The following is a 21595-nucleotide window of genomic DNA, read 5'->3' as shown; positions in this document are numbered from 1 at the left end:
CATAGGGCAAGATTCCAAAGGAGCTTCTGTCCTTGTGGAGTCTGGGGCCCTGCATGGTGGTACAAAGGAACTCTCTGGCTCACCAACGTGGAAGCTCTCCAAACCCCCCTCCTTTTTTGTTTCTTTGTTTTGTTTTTTAAGATTTTTATTTATTTATTTGAGAGAGAAAGACAGAGACAGTGCACGCTCGAGAGACAACACAAGTGAGAAAGCACAAGCGGGGGAGCCGGACAGAGAGAGGGAGAAGCAGGCTCCTCCCTGAGCAGGGAGCCTAACGCAGGGCTCGATCCCAGGACCCTGGGATCATGACCTGAGACAAAGGCAGACACTTAACTGACTGAGTCACCCAGGTGCCCCCTCTTTTGGGTTTTAATGGAGGCTTCATTACTTAAGCATGGCTGATTAAATCATTGGTCATCAGTGACTGATTCACCCTCCAGTCTCTCTCCCCTCTGTAGAAATCAGGGTGGGACTAAAAGTTCCAACCTTCCATTCTTGGTCATTTCTCCTGGCAACCATGTCCCCAAGATCTTTAGGGAATTTCAAAAGTCACCTCATTTACAGCTGTGGTTGAAAGGGGCTTGTTATGAATAACAAAACATCCATTTCACCTTTACACACTGAAGGAACTGAGGACAGGAAACTAAATATTACAACAAAAGATGCTCCTATTACTCTTATCACCCACGAAGTTACAAGGGTTTTGGGGGCTGTGAGCCAGAAACCATGGGCAAAGACCAAATATATATGAGAAATATATTTGGGTCATCTGAATGATGACCACGTAACAGTAGGTTATTCTCCTGAGAATCCAGCCCTACGATTTTAATTAAAAGGTGATATATTAATTTTATTATTTCTTCTGCAAATATTAGCCTCTTTCAGTCCCACAGGTACAAGTTATAAGAGTTAAGAGGCATCTTAATTATTGATTCTTCAACCTTCAAGATTTTATCCTCAAAGTTATCCAACTGACTCACCTGAAAAGACACTTCAAGGAGAAACCTGGGCGAGCCTGAGTTGCTGGGGCATAATCTATAGGGTGGGACAGACCCACCCAAGCACTCGCTGAGATGCAAATTTATCCAAAGAGGATTGTTCTTTCTTTTTTTTTTTTTAAAGATTTTATTTATTTATTTGACAGAGAGAGACACAGCGAGAGAGGGAACACAAGCGGGGGGAGTGGGAGATGGAGAAGCGGGCATCCTGCTGAGCAGGGAGCCCAATGCGGGGCTTGATCCCAGGACCCTGGGACCATGACCTGAGCCGAAGGCAGACGCTTAACGACTGAGCCACCCAGGCGCCCGAGGATTGTTCTTTCAAGGCTAACTACCCCCTCAGCTTCAACAACCTGTAATCCCACACTAGGTGAAATGGTTATGGTGCAGAACCCACTCCTTCACTGTCTGCAAGGAGGATGAGGTGTTGAAGATTTAAAAAACCAGCCTGCAGTATGGTTTGGCCTTACTTTGGCTCTCACGTTTCTCACAGGAATAAAAATATTAATAACCCAAATTACATTGGGACTAAATGACCTTAGTCACTGAGCCTTACAGCCTCCTGCTAGCCTCAGGATCTCTTCCCACCCTCCCCCTCCAAGCAGGGTCATTGAGCATGTGCAGGTCCCGCACCCGCCCACTTCCGGTGAAGCAGCCAATCACAGCACGGAACAAATGTGCGCCTCTGACACCGCAACTCATGCACTGAGGGTCGTGTTGGGGTCACTAACCTGAAACCTGTCTCTGAACTCAGTGCACGGTCTCTCGCTTGAGCTACTGCTGAGCGGCGTACTCCAGGTAAGCAGGGAGGGCCGGAGAAAGGGCTAAACAGGGTCTTTCGTCATGAGCTTAGCTGAGCAGGGGCTTCCTGAACATCTTCTGGGCTCCTGATTTCGGGGTACAGGCTTGTGCACGACTGGGTCTCCTCAGACTCTGTAAGTCTCCTTAGAAACACAGGATTCCCCCTCCGACCGCCTTCTGCCAAAAAAAAAATTTTTTTTTTTTTTTAAAGATTTTATTTATTTGACAGAGAGAGACACAGCGAGAGAGGGAACACAAGCGGGGGGAGTGGGAGAGGGAGAAGCAGGCCTCCCGCTGAGCAGAGAGCCGGATGCGGGGCTCGATCCCAGGACCCTGGGATCATGACCTGAGCCGAAGGCAGACGCTTAATGACTGAGCCACCCAGGCGCCTCCCAAAATTATTTTATTTATTAATTTATTTTTGAAGATTTTATTTATTTATTTGTTAGAGTACAAGCAAGTGGAAGGGCAGGCAGAGGGAGAAGCAGACTCCCCCCGCTGAGCAGGGAGCCCCATACGGGACTTGATCCCAGGACCCTGGGGTCATGACCTGAACCGAAGGCAGACGCTTAAAGACTGAGCCACCCAGGCGCCCCTGTACTTCTTATTTATTTATTTATTTTTTAAAGATTTTATTTATTTATTTGACAGAGAGAGACCCAGTGAGAGAGGGAACACAAGCAGGGGGAGTGGCAGAGGGAGAAGCAGGCTTCCCGCGGAGCAGGGAGCCCGACGCGGGGCTCGATCCCAGGACCCTGGGATCATGACCTGAGCTGAAGGCAGACGCTTAACGACTGAGCCACCCAGGTCCCCGTTGTACTTTTTTAAAAGAATTTTTGTCTGGACGCCTGGGTGGCTCATTCGGTTAAGCGTCTGCCTTCGGCTCAGGTCATGATCCTGGAGTCCTGGGATCAAGCCCCATATGGGGCTCCCTGCTCAGCGGGGAGTCTGCTTCTCCCTCTCCCTCTGCCCTTCCCCTCATTCATGCTTGCTCACTCACTCTCAAATAAGTAAATAAAATCTTAAAAAAAAAAAAGAAACCGGAGGATTTTAAGCTCTAGAAAGATGTTATGAGTTGTGTATTCGAAGAAAGTTTTTATTACTTGAATGGCAGTGGATGCAAGGAAGCAAGAAGGGTGGCACCATAATCCTTTTGAGAGCTGAATGCAGCTTGGGCGAGGTTAAGCTGCTATACTAGGTCCTATATCTTAAAAGGTGCCAGCCTGCCCAAATAATACACAGTAAAGTCAATGAGTAAAAAGAGCAAGGGACATAAGTAATTGTGATCCCAGTGCTCTAAAAAATGAACTACAGCACTTCCCTTTGATTTAAACATTTAGATGAGCCTGAAGGTGATTTTTCTAAAACTTTAATACTTTGGAATAATAATAGATTCACAGGAATTTGGAAAGATGGTACAGAGAGTTCTCATGTATCTGTCATCCAGATTCCCATGTTTCTTAATGATACTACATCAAAACCAGGAATTTGATATTGGTCAGACAAGTATGTATAGTTGTTTTGGGGGTTTTTGTATAGTTTTTTTTTTTTAAGTAATATTTCAGAGTAACATTCAAAGATCACGACCCCTTCCTCTGTAAATACTTCAGCATATGTTTCCTAAGAGTAGGATATTTTCTGTAGCTATGATGCAATTATCAAATCTGGGAAGTTTAATTTTGATGTTACTATCATCTAATAAATAGTGCATATTCAAATTTTTGCCATTCTATATTATCCACTATATTTTTTATTTTTTTAAAAAAGATTTTATTTGACAGAGCACACAAGCACAAGCAGGGGGAGGGGCAGAGGGAGAGGGAGAAGCAGGCTCCTCACTGAGCAGGGAGCCTGATGTGGGGCTCGATCCCAGGACCCTGAGATCATGACCTGAGCCGAAGGCAAATGCTTAACCAACTGAGCCACCCAGGCGCCCCTGTGTTATCCACTTTAGAGCAATTTATTTGCCTATCTATACTCTAGAAATTTTTTTTTTTTTTTTTTTTTAAAGATTTTATTTATTTATTTGAGACAGAGAGAATGAGAGACAGAGAGCAGGAGAGGGAGGAGGGTGAGAGGGAGAAGCAGACTCCCTGCCAAGCAGGGAGCCCGATGCGGGACTCGATCCCAGGACTCCAGGATCATGACCTGAGCCGAAGGCAGTTGCTTAACCAACTGAGCCACCCAGGCGCCCTATACTCTAGAAATTTAAGATCACAAATTTCCCTTAGTTGTTTTAGTCTCTTAATGTAGAAGTTTTCCCTTTTTTTTTTTTTCTTCAGCGTCATGGCATAGAGTTGAAGACCATTGACTTGTTGAACGTTCCTGTGGTTTAGATTTTAGTGATTGTTTCCTTGTGAGTAAATTTAGGTAAATTTCTTTTTTTCTTTTTTTTTTGGGCAGAAATACTCTGTAAGTGATGTTTTCCTCATTGCAGGCCATCAGTTCGTCCTTTCATTGGTCAGGAGGAATTCTTCAGATTTCTACATTGTAAAGGCATTTATTTTTCCTCTCTATAAATAAAATACAATTGTTAGAGTGATATTTTGTGAATATATTATTACCCAGGAAACTTCACTGAATAGTTTTTACAGTTATTGATGATTCTTGCCTAAATTAATTATTATATTATGATAGTAAGTCTGGGAGATTCTGAAAATTAAAAACTTTTCTCATCCACAGGAGTGATTGCTTACTTGGACCTGTGGCTACTTTGTCGAAGAAGAAAGTCATTAATCTTAAAATTGAGGCGGGCTCCTCTGTGAGAGAGCTGCAAACAGTGAATCCTTCTCGCCCTCAAGCTAAGGGGCAGGACATGAAACAAGACTTCAGTGGCTGCCAATCAGCATGCTGGGCCAGTGAAGCCTAAAGCTGTGAGGTCTGGGGGAGGATATCTCCTCACTGGGTCTTGAGCTTAAGGCAGGCCTTGCCAGGGGGAGCATTCTTAACCGCTTTTATTGTCGGCTCAATGGAATTTGTGACAGGCCTGGTGCACCTCCAAGAGGAGTCTAGCTGCCCCGTCTGTCTGGATTACTTGAAAGACCCAGTGACTATAAACTGTGGGCACAACTTCTGTCGCTCCTGCATCAGCATGATGTGGAAGGATCTAGATGATACCTTCCCCTGTCCTGTCTGCCGTTTCTGCTTTCATAACAAAAGCTTCAGGAGCAATCGCCAGCTCAGTAATTTGACTGAAATTGCTAAACGACTGCAGGTCAGAAGGAGCAAGAGGAAAAGGCAGGAGGAGTATTCCATGTGTGAGAAGCACAATCAGTTTCTGACCCTTTTTTGTGGGAAGGACCTAGAGGTTTTATGTACCCAGTGCAGTTTCTCCGTTCAACACCAGAAACACTACATTTGCCCCATTAAGAAAGCTGCCTCTTTTCACAGGAAAATTCTAGAATATAGCATTGAGCCCTTGAAGGACAATGTGGAACGAGTTGAAAAAGTGATAACTCTTCAAGCCAGCAAAATAGCAGACCTGAAAAAGAAGGTAGAGGATAGGAGAGAAGAAATCATTTCCGAATTTGAGCAAATTAGACTGTTTCTACAGAATCAGCAAGAGGCTCTTCTTAGGCAGATGGAAGATGAAGAGAGGGACATTTTAACAAAACTAAATGAGAACCGAAGAACACTGTCAGGTCACTTTTCCACATTGAAACATCTGCTGAAGGAGGTAGAGTGCAAGTGTGTGCAGTCAGAACTGGAATTACTGACCTGTGTTAAGGGTATCTACCACAGGTATCAAAACCTAATACATCCTGAGCTCTTTGTATTCCAATTAAAGAAATACGGCTTTGGCCTTCCTCCACAATATTCTGGCTTGGACAGAATTATCGAGTCCTTTCGAGCAGATGTGATTCTAGACCTCAAAACAGCACACCCTCAGCTTATTGTCTCTGAGGATAGAAAAAGTGTGCGATATGGAAACAAAAAAACCCACCTTTGTTATAACCCAAGGAGATTTTATCTCTGCCCTGCTGTCCTGGGTTCTAGGAGGTTTAGTTCTGGCCGGCATTACTGGGAGGTAGAAGTGGGAAACAAGCCTAAATGGACCTTGGGGGTGTGTCGAGACTGTTTTCCTGGGAATTGGCGGAATCGGCCGGTAGCTGACAGTGGATTCTGGGCAATTGGGCGATGTATTGAAAGCATTTATGTTGTTCTGGGTCGTAAGAGAACCCAGCTTCTGCCTGTGGTAAGACCCAGTAAGATTGGCATTTTTCTGGACTGTGAGTTGGGTGAGGTTTCCTTTTACAATATGAATGATAGATCTCTTCTCTATAATTTTAATGATTCCTTTATAGAAGCCGTTTGTCCCTATTTCTATATTGGAGTAGATTCTGAACCTCTTAAAATCTCTTCAGTAACAGATGATGAATGATGAAGTACCTGGGAAACAATATCGTTTCAGTGTCTCAGGGTAACCTAGCCAGTAAATTTAGTCTCAGTAATTCTAGACTCTTAAGGTTTACTGCTGAAAACCAGAATAGATTTTCCTCTTTCATTTTCAGCAACTATAAAAACATGGTAGTAATGCCAATTTTATAGATGTTTTGGGTATCAATGGCCAGATGCTTTGAATTTCTTAAAGTATTTGAGAATTATATTACTTAACAAATCCAACAAAATATTTCCTGTTGAAATTGCCTGTAAGTTGTCTTTTAATTATAGTCATTCCTTTACAGTTGAGTAAGTTGTCTTAACAGGCATCCTTCCATATATCTACCTTTAGTGGTTTCTGTTTACTTCCATAATTCTTAATATCATATTTCCTCTTTACTGTATGTGTCTATTATCAGTTGACACAGTTGACAGATTACTATAGATAACTGAGGATTTGGGCCTTTTAAAGGCCCTTTCCCTACACACATTTATACAGGTCACAGATAATCTAACAGTTTTTATCCTGGTGAACATGGTTCTGGATCCCATGTTCCAGTCTGAACAAGCTACCCTGTATGTATATAGCTGTCTCTGTCCCCACTGTCCTGGGAATTGTCCTCTGTTCTTGAATTCCTTGTTGGTTTAATCCCATGTCTTCTGCTGGTTTTATCTTCTCATTTGGAGGGTCATCCTACCCCAAATATTTTAAAATTTGGGGGGTTTTCCATGTTTCAAAATGATTTTGTTCTATCTATAGTGAGGTGACAGTTAAGCCAAATATGCATGGCTACATTGGAAGTCATATTACCTAATTTTCAAAACATACTATTGTTTCTGGGAAGTCTGATACTAGTCTGATTCTTGATACTTGGGTACCATTTTCTTAGGATGTTTTATTTTTTATTTTTTTAAAGATTTTATTTATTTGACACAGAGAGAGAGAAAGAGAGAGTGGAGCAGGAACACAAACAGGGGGAGTGGGAGAGGGAGAAGCAGGCTTCCCGCCAAGCAGGGAGACCGATGTGGGGCTCGATCCCAGGACACTAGGATCATGACCTGAGCTGAAGGCTGATGCTTAATGACTGAGCCACCCGGGCGCCCCTCTTAGGATGTTTTAAAGATCTTTTTTATTTCTAGTGTTCTGAGCTTTGTTCATTTATTTTGCTGGTTGGTGAGATAATCTGTCAGGATTCTTCAGAGAAACAACCAATAAGATGTATATTTTTAGAGAAAGATTATCTTAAGCAGTTAGCAAAAACAGTAGTGAAGACTGGTAAATCTATGAAGACTGGCATGGCAGGTTTTAAAACCAGCAACCTAGAAATCCAGGGAAGATTGCATGCTGCAGTTCAAGTCTGAGGTCATCTCCCGGTAGAACTCCCTCTTGGCTCGTGATAGGTCAGACTTCCGTTCTATTCACGCTTTCAATAGATTGAATGAGGCTCTCCCATTAGAGGGCAATCTGCTTAAAGTCCACCCATTTAGATGTTAATCTTACCCAAAAACTCCCTCAGAGGAACATCCAGAATAATGTTTGGCGACATATCTGGCACTGAGGCCCAGCAAAGTGACACATAAAATTAACTATCATGGACAGCTTCAATCTGACACTGCTAGGTGAGAAAAATTAAGATTCCTGTCCTTAGCAACATACTTCCTAGAATGGAGAAAAAAGATAATCAAATAATAAGCATACATAATTGACATAGCAACTTAGAAGCTAATAAAGCACTATGGGTACAGGGAAAGATTATGTCCAGGGCATGACAGTACTGTGGGTGGTGGGAGAGAGTTAGCTGCCTGAACTTGGGTGGTCAGGGTAGGTTTGTTAGAGAACATGGAACCAGAGCAGAACTTCGGATGAGGGAATAGCAGTGGTGGAATGTTGCAAAGAATGGCAGGAGCAAATGTTACAGAGAAGGATATAGGTGGCCAGCTCTGCCTCCCTGCAAAGCCTAATACCTGAGAAATGATGTTAGGCTTTTGGGACAGCATGTCCAGGTTCCCATCCAGTTCCCCGAAGATTTCTTCTCTGTGATCCTTGAAAAATGATGTTTATTGGCCCTGCGATTCCTCACCACTGTCTACCTGGAGTGCCCAGAGATACTGCAGAAAGTGTCCAGGGAGCTATGGATGAGCATCTGGTCACGGGATGAAGACATCTCAGAGCCCCAGAGCATCCTGGCTGCTGAGAGAACGCTAGCATGTGTACAGAATGGACTTCTAGAAAAGATAACACTAAAGGTGAAGAACGAGCTCAAGGAGACCTCCAAGGCCACCTGCAAACCTGGGGCCTTTGGGCTGCCCATCCCCATGGCCCATCTGGATGGCCAAACCATGTGCTATTGGGCTCTGACCAGGTGCGGTTGCTGGCACACCTGCTGGGAGAGAAGTGGGTGGGCCCCGTGCCTCCAGCCACGACTGCCAGACTTGAAGGATGGCCAGGGGGAGCAAAACGATTAGAATTAAAAAGCAGGGGCGCCTGGGTGGCTCAGTTGGTTAAGCAACTGCCTTCAGCTCAGGTCATGATCCTGGAGTCCCAGGATCGAGTCCCGCATCGGGCTCCCTGCTCGGCAGGGAGTCTGCTTCTCCCTCTGGCCCTCCTCCCTCTCATGCTCTCTGTCTCTCATTCTTTCTCTCAAATAAATAAAATTTAAAAAAGAATTAAAAAGCAGACACTATTCGCTTACCTTCCTCCACTGTGCAACACTAGGACTCTGGTTTCTCTGTCTGATAAAGATTCCCCTCTGTCCCGGGGCGGGGTGGGGGGGTGACGGGGTGGGGGTGCTGCGTGACACATCATCTGCCTCTAGTCTCATGGCTGCTCTTAATTCCCATGGCTCACAAGTGCGTTTCAAGAGCCCCGAATAAACCTGCTGCCATCAAGGAAGGAAGGAAGGAAATAAATTACATGTATGAATAGCTTCAAGTTTATTTTCTATTTGTTTTCTTAATTATTCCCTTTATTGATATCTTTCATATTTATGTCAAATATTCTGTTTGTCTACTATCGTACATACATAATCTGTACACTCACCTATATGTACATACTACATGTATAAATATATATAAACACGAATGCACCCACATAATGTATGTATACATCATATATATGGCAGTGAACCTACGTTGCTAATATTTTCCATTGTTGAAATTGCTTTTAACCTTTTTCATGGTGCTTTTCATATTATACTGACTTGCTGACCATTAGTTGCCTTTTTTTTTTTTTAAGATTTTATTTATTTATTTATTTGAGAGAGCGAGAATGAGAGACAGAGAGCATGAGAGGGGGGAGGGCCAGAGGGAGAAGCAGACTCCCTGCCGAGCAGGGAGCCCGATGCGGGACTCGATCCCGGGACTCCAGGATCATGACCTGAGCCGAAGGCAGTCGCTTAACCAACTGAGCCACCCAGGCGCCCCCATTAGTTGCTTTTGATCATACTTTAATCTCCAGTCTTTAAAATATTCCCAACATTTTATCAAACTTTTCTTTTTTTTTTTTTTAAGATTTTATTTATTTATTTTTTGAGAGAGAATGAGAGACAGAGAGCAGGAGAGGGAGGAGGGTCAGAGGGAGAAGCAGACTCCCCGCCGAGCAGGGAGCCCGATGTGGGACTCGATCCCGGGACTCCAGGATCATGACCTGAGCCGAAGGCAGTTGCTTAACCAACTGAGCCACCCAGGCGCCCTCAAACTTTTCTGATGTCTAACATTTCAATAATATATTCTTTCTACTAAAAGATTGTATACTTAGCAACATAACAAAAATATTGCTCCTTTATATATGTTTTGTTGCCCATGGTTGACAGTTTGTGAATAGTCTTCCAATTTTTTCATGTTATATACAAATGATTTATTTTCTTCTTTAAAAAAACTTGTGTGTATAGTATTGCAATTTTAAGATCCCTGTCTTTCTTTTCCTTTATATTATTTGTTTTATGAGACTTGGAGCCTTACAAGTCATTCCCACACACAGAAGTGGTTCTTAAAGAGTCTCCTGTGTTGGCTTTGCTATTTAAATTAAATGAACTGATTTTTGTGTGTACCAGTAAATGGAGCCAGTTGTCCCAGGACCATTTATTGAAAAATTCATTTCTCATTGATCTGCATAGCTTTATCACACAGCCAGTTTCCATGTGTTTGTGATTCTGTGTCTGCATTCTCTTCCCTGTTCCTTTATTGGCCTATCCCTGGACCAGTACAATACTTTCATAATTACTAAGACATAATTATTTAATAATTACCATGTTGATGCCTGGTAAAATATGTCTTAATTTTGTTCCTCTTCTCCAGAAGTGCCTTGATTCTTCTTGGCGTTTTGTTCTTCAGCTTATCTTAATGCCATTAAAATAATGTCTTTGGGGATTTTATTGGGATTACACTGAAGCCATAATTTTAATTGGCACGTTTGCTATATTGAGTGTTCCCATGCATGCCTATGGTGTCTTTTTGCATTTATAAAGGTATTCCTTAATACCTTCCCCTAAATACCTGATTTCTTCACAATACATATTCATTTTAGATTAATTCCTAGCTATTTAATATTTTTGATGCAATTGTAAAATTTTCACTTTTTTTAATACACAATGTTGCTGATGAATACACGATGAATAGGCAATGTTGATACACAATGTTACATTAGTTTCAAGTATACAACATAGTGATTGGATAAGTCTATATGTTACGCTGTGCTCATCCCAAGTGTAGCTATCATCTGTCACCATACAGCACTATTCCAATACCATTGACTATATTCTCTGTGCTGTACCTTTTATTCCTGTGCCTTACTCATTGTATAACTGGAAGCCTGTATCTCCCACTCCCCTTCACCCATTTTGCCCATTCCCCCAACCCTTTCCCCTCTGGCAACCATCAATTCTCTGTATGAGTCTGTTTCTGCTTTTTTTTTTTTTTTCATTTTTCCGTTTTTGTTTTTTAGATTCCACATAAAAGTGAAATACGGTATTTTTCTTTCTCTGACTTATTTCACTTGGCATAATACCCTCTAGGTCCATCCATGTTGTTGCAAATGGCAAGATCTCATACTCTTTTTTTTTTTTTTTAATAGCAGAGTAATGTTCCATTTGTATGTGTGTAATATATATATCACATCTTTATTGATGGACAATTGGGTTGCTTCCCTATTGGCTACTGTAAATAATGCTGCAATAAACAGAGGTAAAAGTTTCACTTTTTAGAGGCGCTTGGGTGGCTCAGTTGGTTAAGCGACTGCCTTCGGCTCAGGTCATGATTCCGGAGTCCTGGGATTGAGCCCCACATCGGGCTCCCTGCTCCTCGGGGAGCCTGCTTCTCTCTCTCCCTCTGCCTGCCCCTCCCCCTGCCTGTGCTCGCTCGCTCTCTGTCTGTGTCAAATAAATAAATAAAATCTTAAAAAAAAAAGTTTCACTTTTTAAACATTGTAAATTTTTTTGTTAGTTGCTCACACATTGATAGACACTACACACATATATTTTACAGTAATGTTGCTAAACTCTGGTGCCTGGGTGGCTCAGTCGGTTAAGCATCTGCCTTCGGCTCAGGTCATGATCCCAGGATCCTGGGAGCAAGTCCCACATCTGCTTCTCCCTTTTCCCCTCCTTTCACTAGTTCTCTTAATCAATCTCTCTTAAATAAATGATCTTTTAAAAGATAAAAGCATAGAAATAAAAATACCCTCAAGATTTTACCTGGATTCTTGAGTTTTCTAAAAGACAATTACGGGGGTGCCTGGGTGGCTCAGTCGTTAAGCGTCTGCCTTCGGCTCAGGTCGTGATCCCAGGGTCCTGGGATCGAGCCCCACATCGGGCTCCCTGCACTGCGGGGAAGCCTGCTTCTCCCTCTCCCCCTCCCCCTCCCCCTGCTTGTGTTCCCTCTCTCGCTGTCTCTCTCTCTGTCAAATAAATAAATAAAATCTTAAAAAAAAAAGACAATTACGTTTTTGCAGATGATACCTTCGTTTCCTTTCAGTGGTTAAGACGTTTTCAGCATCACCTTACTGAGCTGGTTCCAGCCTCTATAACTGAGCTGTCAGGCTGTCACCACCCTAACCCACTGACCAATCATAGCATCACTAAAGCAGAACAATTAGATATTGTGTGTACACTCATTTGATGTTTTTTGGACATTGCATCACCTCTGAATTGTTCTTGCAAAATTTGGATCTGAATTCAACAAACCTTGGCAGCTACCTTTTAGTTGATAGCAAATACATGGAGTAGAGGGGGAATAAGCTAAATAAAATAAAAATATTGCCTTAAAATAGTGTTTGTCTTCGTTACTTTTTTTTTTGTCACCCCCTTAAATTTTTCACCTAGGGTGAGTCCCTCCTTTTCCTCCGCCTGGTCCCAGCTCTGCAACTCAGCACAGAGATCAGAGCTGGAACTATGGCTCGAGAGCAGTGATTCTGGACACATCAGAAGCTTTTTTTTAAATTGTAATACCTTGAGTTTGGTTGGGTTGGGCTGAGAACTCTGATATGTTCTGCCCATTGCTCCTGGTAAATTCATTCACATAGAGGCTGAAAACAGATCTGCATTTCCTTTTCTTTTTTTTTTTTACCCAAGATTTTATTTATTTGACAGAGAAACAGTGAGAAAGGGAACACAGCACGGGGAGGGGCAGAGGGAGAAGTAGGCTCTCACTGACTAAGGAGCCCGATGCAGGACCCGATCCCAGGACCCTGGGATCATGACCTGGGCCTAAGGCAGACGCTTAACGACTGAGTCACCCAGGCGCCCAACAGATCTGCATTTCTAACCCCGGTCTTCCAGATCTCATAAATCCCAGGTAGGCATCTTAGTTAATTATTCATCAAGCAGACTTTTTATGAGCTCTCACTAGATGGGAGGCACTGAGTTAGAAGCCTAGATGCAAAGATCCCTTTTGGCGTCCCCACCATCAGAGAACTCACAGTCCAGAGAACAAAGACAATGTGGACTGAGGATTTCCTCCATGTGGATGGCTGTGTCCAATCAAGGAATAAAATAAAGATTTTCCTGGCAGAGGGATGGTTTGGCGTTACTGGCGCCTGCCCTGGGACTTGCTGAGGGTCATCTTCACCCAGCCTCCCAGAAATTGCTCGCTGGATGTGTATTTGGGGTTTTCCAGCAGGTCTCTTGTGAAGACTATATTGCTGGGCTTTTTGCCCTTTTATCCTGGTTGCATGTTATTCTAATAGCCCCAGGTCCTGCCTCCACAAAGATAAGACAGATCTATGATGTGAGTAAAAAGAAGCCTGGAGGGGCGCCTGGGTGGCTCAGTTGGTTAAGCGACTGCCTTCGGCTCAGGTCATGATCCTGGAGTCCCGGGATCGAGTCCCGCATCGGGCTCCCTGCTCGGCAGGGAGTCTGCTTCTCCCTCTGACCCTCCCTCCTCTCATGTACTCACTCTCTCTCATTCTCTCTCTCTCTCAAATAAATAAATAAATAAATCTTAAAAAAAAAAAAAAACTTAAAAAAAAAAAAAAAAGAAGCCTGGAGAACAGGTATCCATCATGGAAGGAGACCTTTCCTGGAGGCTTGGGTCCTGGGATCTTGCCCAGAGTCAGGCTCCCTCTCAGTGGGGAGCCTGCTTCTCCCTCTCTCTCTGCCTCTTCCACCACACCCCCTCCCCCCACTTGCACTCACTCTCTCTCATGCTCTCTCTCACTCTCTCAAATAAATAAAATCTTTAAGAAAAAAAAAAGAAAATGCTCTTTGTTCAAAACAAAGGTTTTCCTTAATGAGCAAAACAAACACCTGGATTGTAGCAATTTTCCAGGCAACATTAACTAGATTAATTTGTTGTGAAAATGTAAAAGAATTAGAATACTATAAATAGATTTTGTAAAAAAAAAAAAATTCACTTGTTAATTTGTTAACTTAGGACACACTGAAAAGCAAATTGCTCTCACTCCTCAGGTCACCAGGCCTCCTCATTCCTCTCCAGCATGACCATTTCTAAGTGTTTACTGTACCTTCCAGAAAAATCCTATTCATATACATATACAAGCCTAAACACCGTTTTATGTTGCTTTGGTTAATTATACAATATGAGCATGCTATATGCAGTGTTCTGCACTTTGCTTTTTACACTTAGCTGTGTCTAGAGGGTTTTTTTCATATCCACATTATAGATCCATTTTGTCTATTGCTTTTCTTAAAAAAAGATTATTGATTTATTTTAGAGAGAGAAAGAGAGCACGGGGAAGGGCAGAGGGAGAGGGAAAGAGAGAATTCTCAAGCAGACTCCCCACTGAGCACGGAGCCAGATGTGAGGCTTGATCCCAGGACCCTGAGATCATGACCTGAGCCGAAATCCAGAGTCTGCTACTTAACTGACTGAGCCACCACAGGCACCCCTCATCTATTGCTTTTAGTAGTCATTGCTTCTTCAGTGTAAAACCTGAGATATATTTGATTAATATCAGTTTTTGTGGAGAACCAGTAGTATATTCCTTTCTTGGTTTGTAAAGATTTTTCTTTTAGGATTGCAAAGAAATTATACTAAATTACTGTACCTTTCCCATGAGAAATGGAAATAATAAATACAATATTATAGGTAATTATGGGGAATAAAAGGGTCCAAAAACTATTTCTCAGTAGTTGGAAAACACAAATCCACTATGCTTCCTGGGATCAGAACATCCCAAGAATTGTGATTATACAATATTCCAAGTATTGTTTTGACCACTGCACATGGGAATAATTGACCTCCATTCAAAGTTTTTTCTGATTTTGAGACGGATGATGCCAGATATGCACTAAGATGTAAGAAGAGACTTAAAATTTACACAGTGGGGGATCTGTAGGAAAGCAGGGCTTCAGAGAGCAAGAAAAAGGGATTGGCTTGGAGTTTTTTTTAAAAAAAGATTTTATTTATTTAATTTATCAGATAGAGATAGAGAGCACGCACACAGGCAAGGGGAGCTGCAAGCAGAGGGAGAAGCAGGCTCCCCACTGAGCAAGAAGCCCAATGCGGGGCTCGATCCCAGGACCCAGAATCTTGACCTGAGTTGAAGGCAGATGGTTAACCGACTGAGCCACCCAGGCGCCCATGGCTTGGAGTTTTTATTGTGGTAGGGGTGTGGGGCCAGGGTGGGGTTCCCTGACCAGGAATGGATTTGCATGGTTTGAACATCCTGCCTGCACCAAAAGGGGGAGCAGCTGGGCTTTCATATCAGAGTGCCGAGTTGTGGGGCCAAGGGGAAAGAGGGAGGAGTGAGGGTGAAAAGCTGTCAGCAAACACTTATAAAATGGAATCAGACTCTCATTGTTCACCCCTGATATTTATGTGTTGGTTTGATGTATCATATTTCATTTCAATGAATTTGAGCTTGTTTAAATAAGCCATTATGTTCTGTTTGGGGCAGGCATTTTTTGTCCCATTGGGAGATGAATGTTCCATCAAATGCCATATCGAGGAGCCCAGCATTGTGTATTCGGAGACGTGGAATGAGTCCTCAGACACGATTAGGAATGTCTGGAACTCCGGGGGATGAGGAGTATTCCAGTGAGTCTTGTATTCTGCCCTTAGTATATGCAGAGATGTGTGTACCCATGACTAATATTTTGTGTATCTGTGAGGTAAGAGTTCCTTACCTAAAGGGGAAAACTTTAGGAAATTTCCCTAGAGTCTGTAAAAATGTGTGTTTTGGGCTGATTGTTGGTCAGGGCCCCCAGTGCTAAGAGACTGCCTGAAGTTCCATAAATTATACTGACCCTTGGGTCCTGTCATTTATCAGGACCATCCTGGTAAAGAAATGAAAAGCATCAAAGCTCCACTGAGTTCATCATAGTATGACAGTGGTCCATACACTATAGGAACTCCCACTGCTATTCACTCAGGTAATTCCAAGAAGCTTCCCAACTACCCAAGGGTTCTAGGAATTCAGGGACCTCCTTCAGTACCACAGCATATGGCTAAGGATTGAGAAGACGGAAGGCCCCCCCGCGCCACCCCCCGCCGGAAGGCCATGCCAGAGGTTCCAAGTTGGGCTCCATCCAGTAGCAAGCAGGCCTTGGGAGCCATGCCAGCCTGGTGGGGGTGCTGAGCCCAAAATCCAAGGCATACTGAGCAGTTGGGTATGGAGGGTTATAGACTGAGGGACTATAGGAGCCTCTGTTTCCAGGGAGATCCCTGCACATGGCTAATGGCAATGGCATAAAGCTAAGCAGGTCTTGCATCAGGAGCTCAGGGCCAATCTATGGTCACCTTCATGGTCCAGAAATCCAAGAAGCATGAGAGGAAGTTGCCGAAGCCTCTATAGTAAAGATGTCTCTGGTGGTACTAATAGGAATGTCTAATGTATTCCAATTTAGAGAAATATTAGAGCCTTTTCTTAGAGGCGCCCCATCAAAGGTGGGCTGATTTGTAAGGGGCAAGGACTTAATTTAATTTTAATTTATTCCACATCAATTTAGAGGAACCGTGCCTTTTCAGGATATTTTAGGGCAATGTATGTTACACTCATGGGAATTTAGGCAGGATAGCAGTTCTGATGGTTAAGACGAGGCATAGCTCTTTCGACCTCTATTTTATGTTCAGTAACATTACTAAGATTTAAGGGGCATCTTGATTAAATTATTGGGATCCTTGGGTATGACTAATTTGAAGCTCAGCACTGATTAAGCTCATGAAAATTTTATAAAAGGTACATTTTGGCAGATGCCTAACTTAAAACTACATCCAGGTGGTAGAGGCCAAAAGCCAATCAGTGCCCTTTAATCTTTTTTTGTTGTATGAATTCTTTTAGTAAATTTTGAATTTCTAATTGGGTCAAATTACAGACCTCTGCTCCAGTTTTTCTTCCCTTCCAGTGAATTCAGCTCACTTTTTTCTTCCTTCCTGCCTTCCTGCCTTCCTTCCCTCTTTCCATCTCTCTCTCCTTCCTTCTTTCCCTCCCTCCCTCCCTTCCTCTTCTCCTTTCTTTTTTCCTTCTTTCCTCCCTATATCCCTCCATTTCCCCCCCTCCTTTATTCTTTTTTTTTCGATTTGAGGACACTGGACATTTGAGGACATTGGATATACTTCATGAGATGGTCCTCTCTTCCCTGCTCATATTTATAAGTTTTTCACTCAGAAAACCTCAAATTTGTATGATCAAAATTTAAGTCCCCCATGGCTATGCTTGGCTTCTAGAGTTTAAGGACCCTGGGCTTAGGGGCGCCTGGGTGGCTCCGTCGTTAAGCGTCTGCCTTCACTCAGGTCATGATCCCAGGGTCCTGGGATCGAGCCCCACACATCAAGCCCTGCACGGGGCTCTCTGCTCAGCAGGGAGTCTGCTTCTCCCTCTCTCTCTCTGCCCACCCCTCCCCGCCAGCTTGCGCTCGCTCTCTCTTGCTCTCTCTCTCTTTCTTGCTTTTTATCTCAAATAAATAAATAAAAGTCTTAAAAAGAAAAAAAGGACCGTGGGTTTAATTAAGGCTAGTGTGCCTTCCTATGCCACAAGGGGTGCCTTGGGTGTTTTGCCTTGTAACCTTGAAGATTAGGATCTTTGTTTTGACTAAGACAAAGGCAGCAGTGGCAGAAGCAGCAAAAACGTTTTATAGAGTCTTTTTTTTTTATAATCTTTTTTTTTTTTTAAGATTTTATTTATTTATTCATGAGAGACACAGAGAGAGAGGCAGAGGGAGAAGCAGGCTCCCAAGGAGCAGAGAGCCCGATGCGGGACTCGATCCCAGGACCCTGGGATCATGACCTGAGCCGAAGGCAGTCGCTTAACCAACTGAGCCACCCAGGCACCCCGTTTTATAGAGTCTTAGTGAGCTATCTGCTTTGGGAGCATGGAGCTCAGTAATTCAAATCTTCATATAACGATGGTTATTTACATAGTGACCGCCCTGGCCCCACACATGTGCCTGCTCAGCATCCGGGATATCATGGAGGGAGCGTCTTTACCGGGAGTGCTCTACGGAACAGGAGCCAATATCTAGTGAGACATTCAACCAATCAGTCACAGGTTAGAGACTTTCCCCTGAAACTACACGGGTCACAGCTGATGCCAGAATCTAGACACACAATTCATTCTAAGACCTGCAGATGGGTCGAGACTGAGACACATGACCCAGAGCCGCATTACAGAAGAGCTCAATCCTTACTTTTTTTTTTTTTTTTAAGATTTTATTTATTTGTATGACAGAGAGAGACACAGCGAGAGAGGGAACACAAGCAGGGGGAGTGGGAGACGGAGAAGCAGGCTTCCCGCGGAGCAGGGAGCCCGATGCGGGGCTCGATCCCAGGACCCCGGGATCATGACCTGAGCCGAAGGCAGACGCTTAACGACTGAGCCACCCAGGTGCCCCTCAATCCTTACTTTTATCCCTAAACGCCAATGATTATGAAAACATCTGACACAGGACAGTTAAATCTAGAAGTGGGCCTCAATAAAACCCAGAAAATGCAGCACAGAAGAAAGTTCGTGCCTGCCTCTAACAACAGAGCCAGTGGTTACAAGCCAAAGGAAGAGGAGACGTTGCTGGTCCTGGCGCTCGGTATCTCCATGATCCTGCTCCCAACACCAACTGTTGGGACCCGCTTGCATAGCTATGCTGGACCCCCACCCAAAATTTGGTTCAGGGTTCGCCTGGCTGGCTCAGTTGGTAGAGCATGTGACTCTTGATCTCTTGATTTCGGGGTCGTGAGTTTGAGCCCCATGCTGGCCATAGAGCTTACCTAAAAAATTTTTCTTTCAAACGTCAATGCTGATAATGCCCCCTCCCCACACACAACCCGGATGAGTATGAAAAGGTTTATTCCTCACATAATGAGGCTGTATGAGAGGAGGAGGCAGGCCACCAGAGTAGGTCCCCAAATGACTCCAGGAAATAGGAAGAAGAGACCAGCGAGGGGTGTTATGAAACTTGGATTTCCCACCTCATTTCAGCGTCTTCAACCCGCTTCTGCAGGGGCCCGGTGTAGCTTCGGAGCTGCTTCCCGTGGCCGGCTGCAGCTTGCTCCACGGGCGTCAGGGGGTGGCCCCGGTGGCCGCAGGACACCTTGCACTGCGGACACAGCAGCTCCAGGTCCTTCTCACGGACCAGGGCCAGAGCCTGACTGTGCCGCTCGCACGGGGCTTTCTCCTCCCGCAGCCTCCTCCTTGCTCCTCCCGGCGGGAAGCCACGCCACAAGAGCAGTCATGTGACCTAACTGCATGGCCCTCTTTTTTTTTTTTAAAGATTTTATTTTTTATCTGAGAGAGTGAGAATGAGAGAGAGAGCGCACATGAGAGGGGGGAGGGTCAGAGGGAGAAGCAGGCTCCCTGCCGAGCAGGGAGCCCGATGCGGGACTCGATCCCGGGACTCCGGGATCATGACCTGAGCCGAAGGCAGTCGCTTAACCAACTGAGCCACCCAGGTGCCCCTGCATGTCCCTCTTGAGGTTCCTGTCGGGACGGTGGTGGAGGCCCACGGGACAGGGGAGGATGTCCTGTGGGTCTTCCCGGCACTGGTGGATGCAGGAGCCACAGAAGCTGTGCCCACAGTCCGTGGTCACTGGGTCTCTCAGGGAATCCAGGCAGACGGGGCAGCGGGCCTCGGCTTGGAGCTCAGCCGGGGAGGTTGCAAAGGGCATTGTGTACTCAGGGTTTCTAGGTGAGGAGATTCCCTTTAGTAAGTGTGATCCAAGTGGAACTAGGAAAGGTGAGAAACTGATGTCTCCTCAGTGTTCACTTTCCTGAAGAAAGCCTGAAGTCTTCTAGGGTCCCAGGAAGCCAGAACCCCACAAGCCTGTTTCTGCTTCCCTTCCTTCAGCTCTAGAAGAAGCTGCCAGGAGGAGGCAACCACGGATCCCCTAGCTCCGGATCACCTTGACTCAAATTCATCTTGGCTTCTCAGTCCTCTTTGTCAGGAGAGAGACACAGCTTCAAGAAGTGATGGAATTTGATGACCATGGAGAGAATCTCAGACTGTGGGATACTTGACAGAACAACTGACCCGATTTCTTCAACATAAAATAGCAAGGGATAAAATGTATCTACATAAAAATAATGACAGGCATGTATATCAGTGACAAAGATTTACCTAATTTATTTTCCTGGTGCAAATACATATACTCTAAAAGAAACAAACAAAAATACTGATAAGTCAGGTGGGATAGTGGAAATCTCCTTATTTAAAAAACTCTTAATTATTGGGGCGCCTGGGTGGCTCAGTGCTTAAGCAACTGCCTTCGGCTCAGGTCATGATCCTGGAGTCCCGGGATTGAGTCCCACATCGGGCTCCCTGCTCGGCTGGGGGTCTGCTTTTCCCTCTGACTCTCTTCCCTCTCATGCTCGCTGTCTCTCATTCTCTCTCTCTCAAATAAATAAATAAAATCTTAAAAAAAAAAACAAAACCCCCCCCCAAAACCCCTCTTAATTATTAATGACATTATGACCTTGCTAGTAAAAAGAGGTTCTGCCCATTAGACATCACAATGCAGGATTTATTTATTTTTTAAAAGATTTTATTTATTTATTTGACAGAGAGAGAGCACATGCTCAAGCAGGGGAGGGGCAGAGGGAGCAGGCTCCCCGCTGAGCAGGGAGCCCAATGTGGGGCTCGATCCCAGGACCCCAGGATCATGACCTGAGCCAAAGGCAGACGCTTAACCGACTGAGCCACCCAGGTGCCCCACAATGCAGGATTTATACAGAAACTAATATGTGGTCTGGGGTTTCCTTCATAATATTGAGGGACAGATGGATTTGGGACATAATTTTATAGGTAGATACATAGGGTTTATTGTACTATGTTCTCTACTTTTTTATATACTTAAAATATTGTCTAGGGGTGCCTGGGTGGCTCAGTCATTTAAGCATCTGCCTTCCACTTGGGTCATGATCTTAGGGTCCTGGGAATGAGCCTCACATCGGCTTCCTGCTCGGAGGGATGTTACATCTCCAAGGCCCACGTGGTGCCTCCCCCACAATCAACACAGCACTGAGAGCATCTCCTCTTCCTGTGAATCAGTCGCATCTTGCCGATCCTCAGAACGCCGCACATCACAACCTCTCTGTTTACCACCAAGCTCTTCATCTGTTTCCTTTTATCCTCATAATCCTCTAGGGAGTTTCCTTTCCTTGTGCTGTTGGACAGATTCCAGATGCAATCAGCATCAGAGAAATGACAGGCCCCTGATGACGTTTCCCATCTTCCTCTCTGCATCTTCTGCACAGGGGCGTGGGCCGGGCATGGAGGGTGGGGAAGATTTGACTCACTGTCCCATGTTCCCACTTCCTACTACTTCTCCAGTGAAACCCCCTTAATTTAATCAGCGGTCTGATTTCTGGGTCCATTGAGAACTTTGAAGAGACTTCATCTTCTCTTTCTCAAGCAGGCAGATGCAGGGCTTGCCTTCGCTTGTTCTTTCCCAGGCAGTTTTAATCCTTCTCAGGCAGTTTTTAATTCCTTCTGCTCTTTAAAGAAGGTGTTTGCGGTGTGAGTCCTTGCCTGTTT

At 44.3% G+C, this 21595-nt stretch overlaps 1 protein-coding gene and 1 pseudogene across 1 annotated transcript; both read left to right on the top strand.

Annotated features, from left to right (window-relative positions):
- Positions 1-4767: 4767 nt before the first annotated feature.
- Positions 4768-6180, top strand: TRIM60 (tripartite motif containing 60). The gene has a single exon (XM_045881718.1). The coding sequence runs from the start codon at positions 4768-4770 to the stop codon at positions 6178-6180; it is 1413 nt and encodes a 470-aa protein (XP_045737674.1).
- Positions 6181-7915: 1735 nt separating this feature from the next.
- On the top strand, positions 7916-15660 carry LOC135363550 (glutathione S-transferase kappa 1-like; annotated as a pseudogene).
- Positions 15661-21595: the final 5935 nt, after the last annotated feature.

Source organism: Mirounga angustirostris, unplaced genomic scaffold (genome assembly GCF_029215605.1).
Source record: "Mirounga angustirostris isolate CCGP_5_RB_7025 unplaced genomic scaffold, mMirAng1.0.hap1 SCAF_2, whole genome shotgun sequence".
Classification (NCBI taxonomy): Eukaryota; Metazoa; Chordata; class Mammalia; order Carnivora; family Phocidae; genus Mirounga; species Mirounga angustirostris.
The sequence above is the reverse complement of the archived record's forward strand: the minus strand, read 5'-3'. Positions and strand labels throughout refer to the sequence as shown.

What these genes read in the sequence shown, in the direction of transcription:
- TRIM60 (XM_045881718.1), top strand. Translation starts at nt 4,768, where the DNA reads ATGGAATTTGTGACAGGCCTGGTGCACCTCCAAGAGGAGTCTAGCTGC.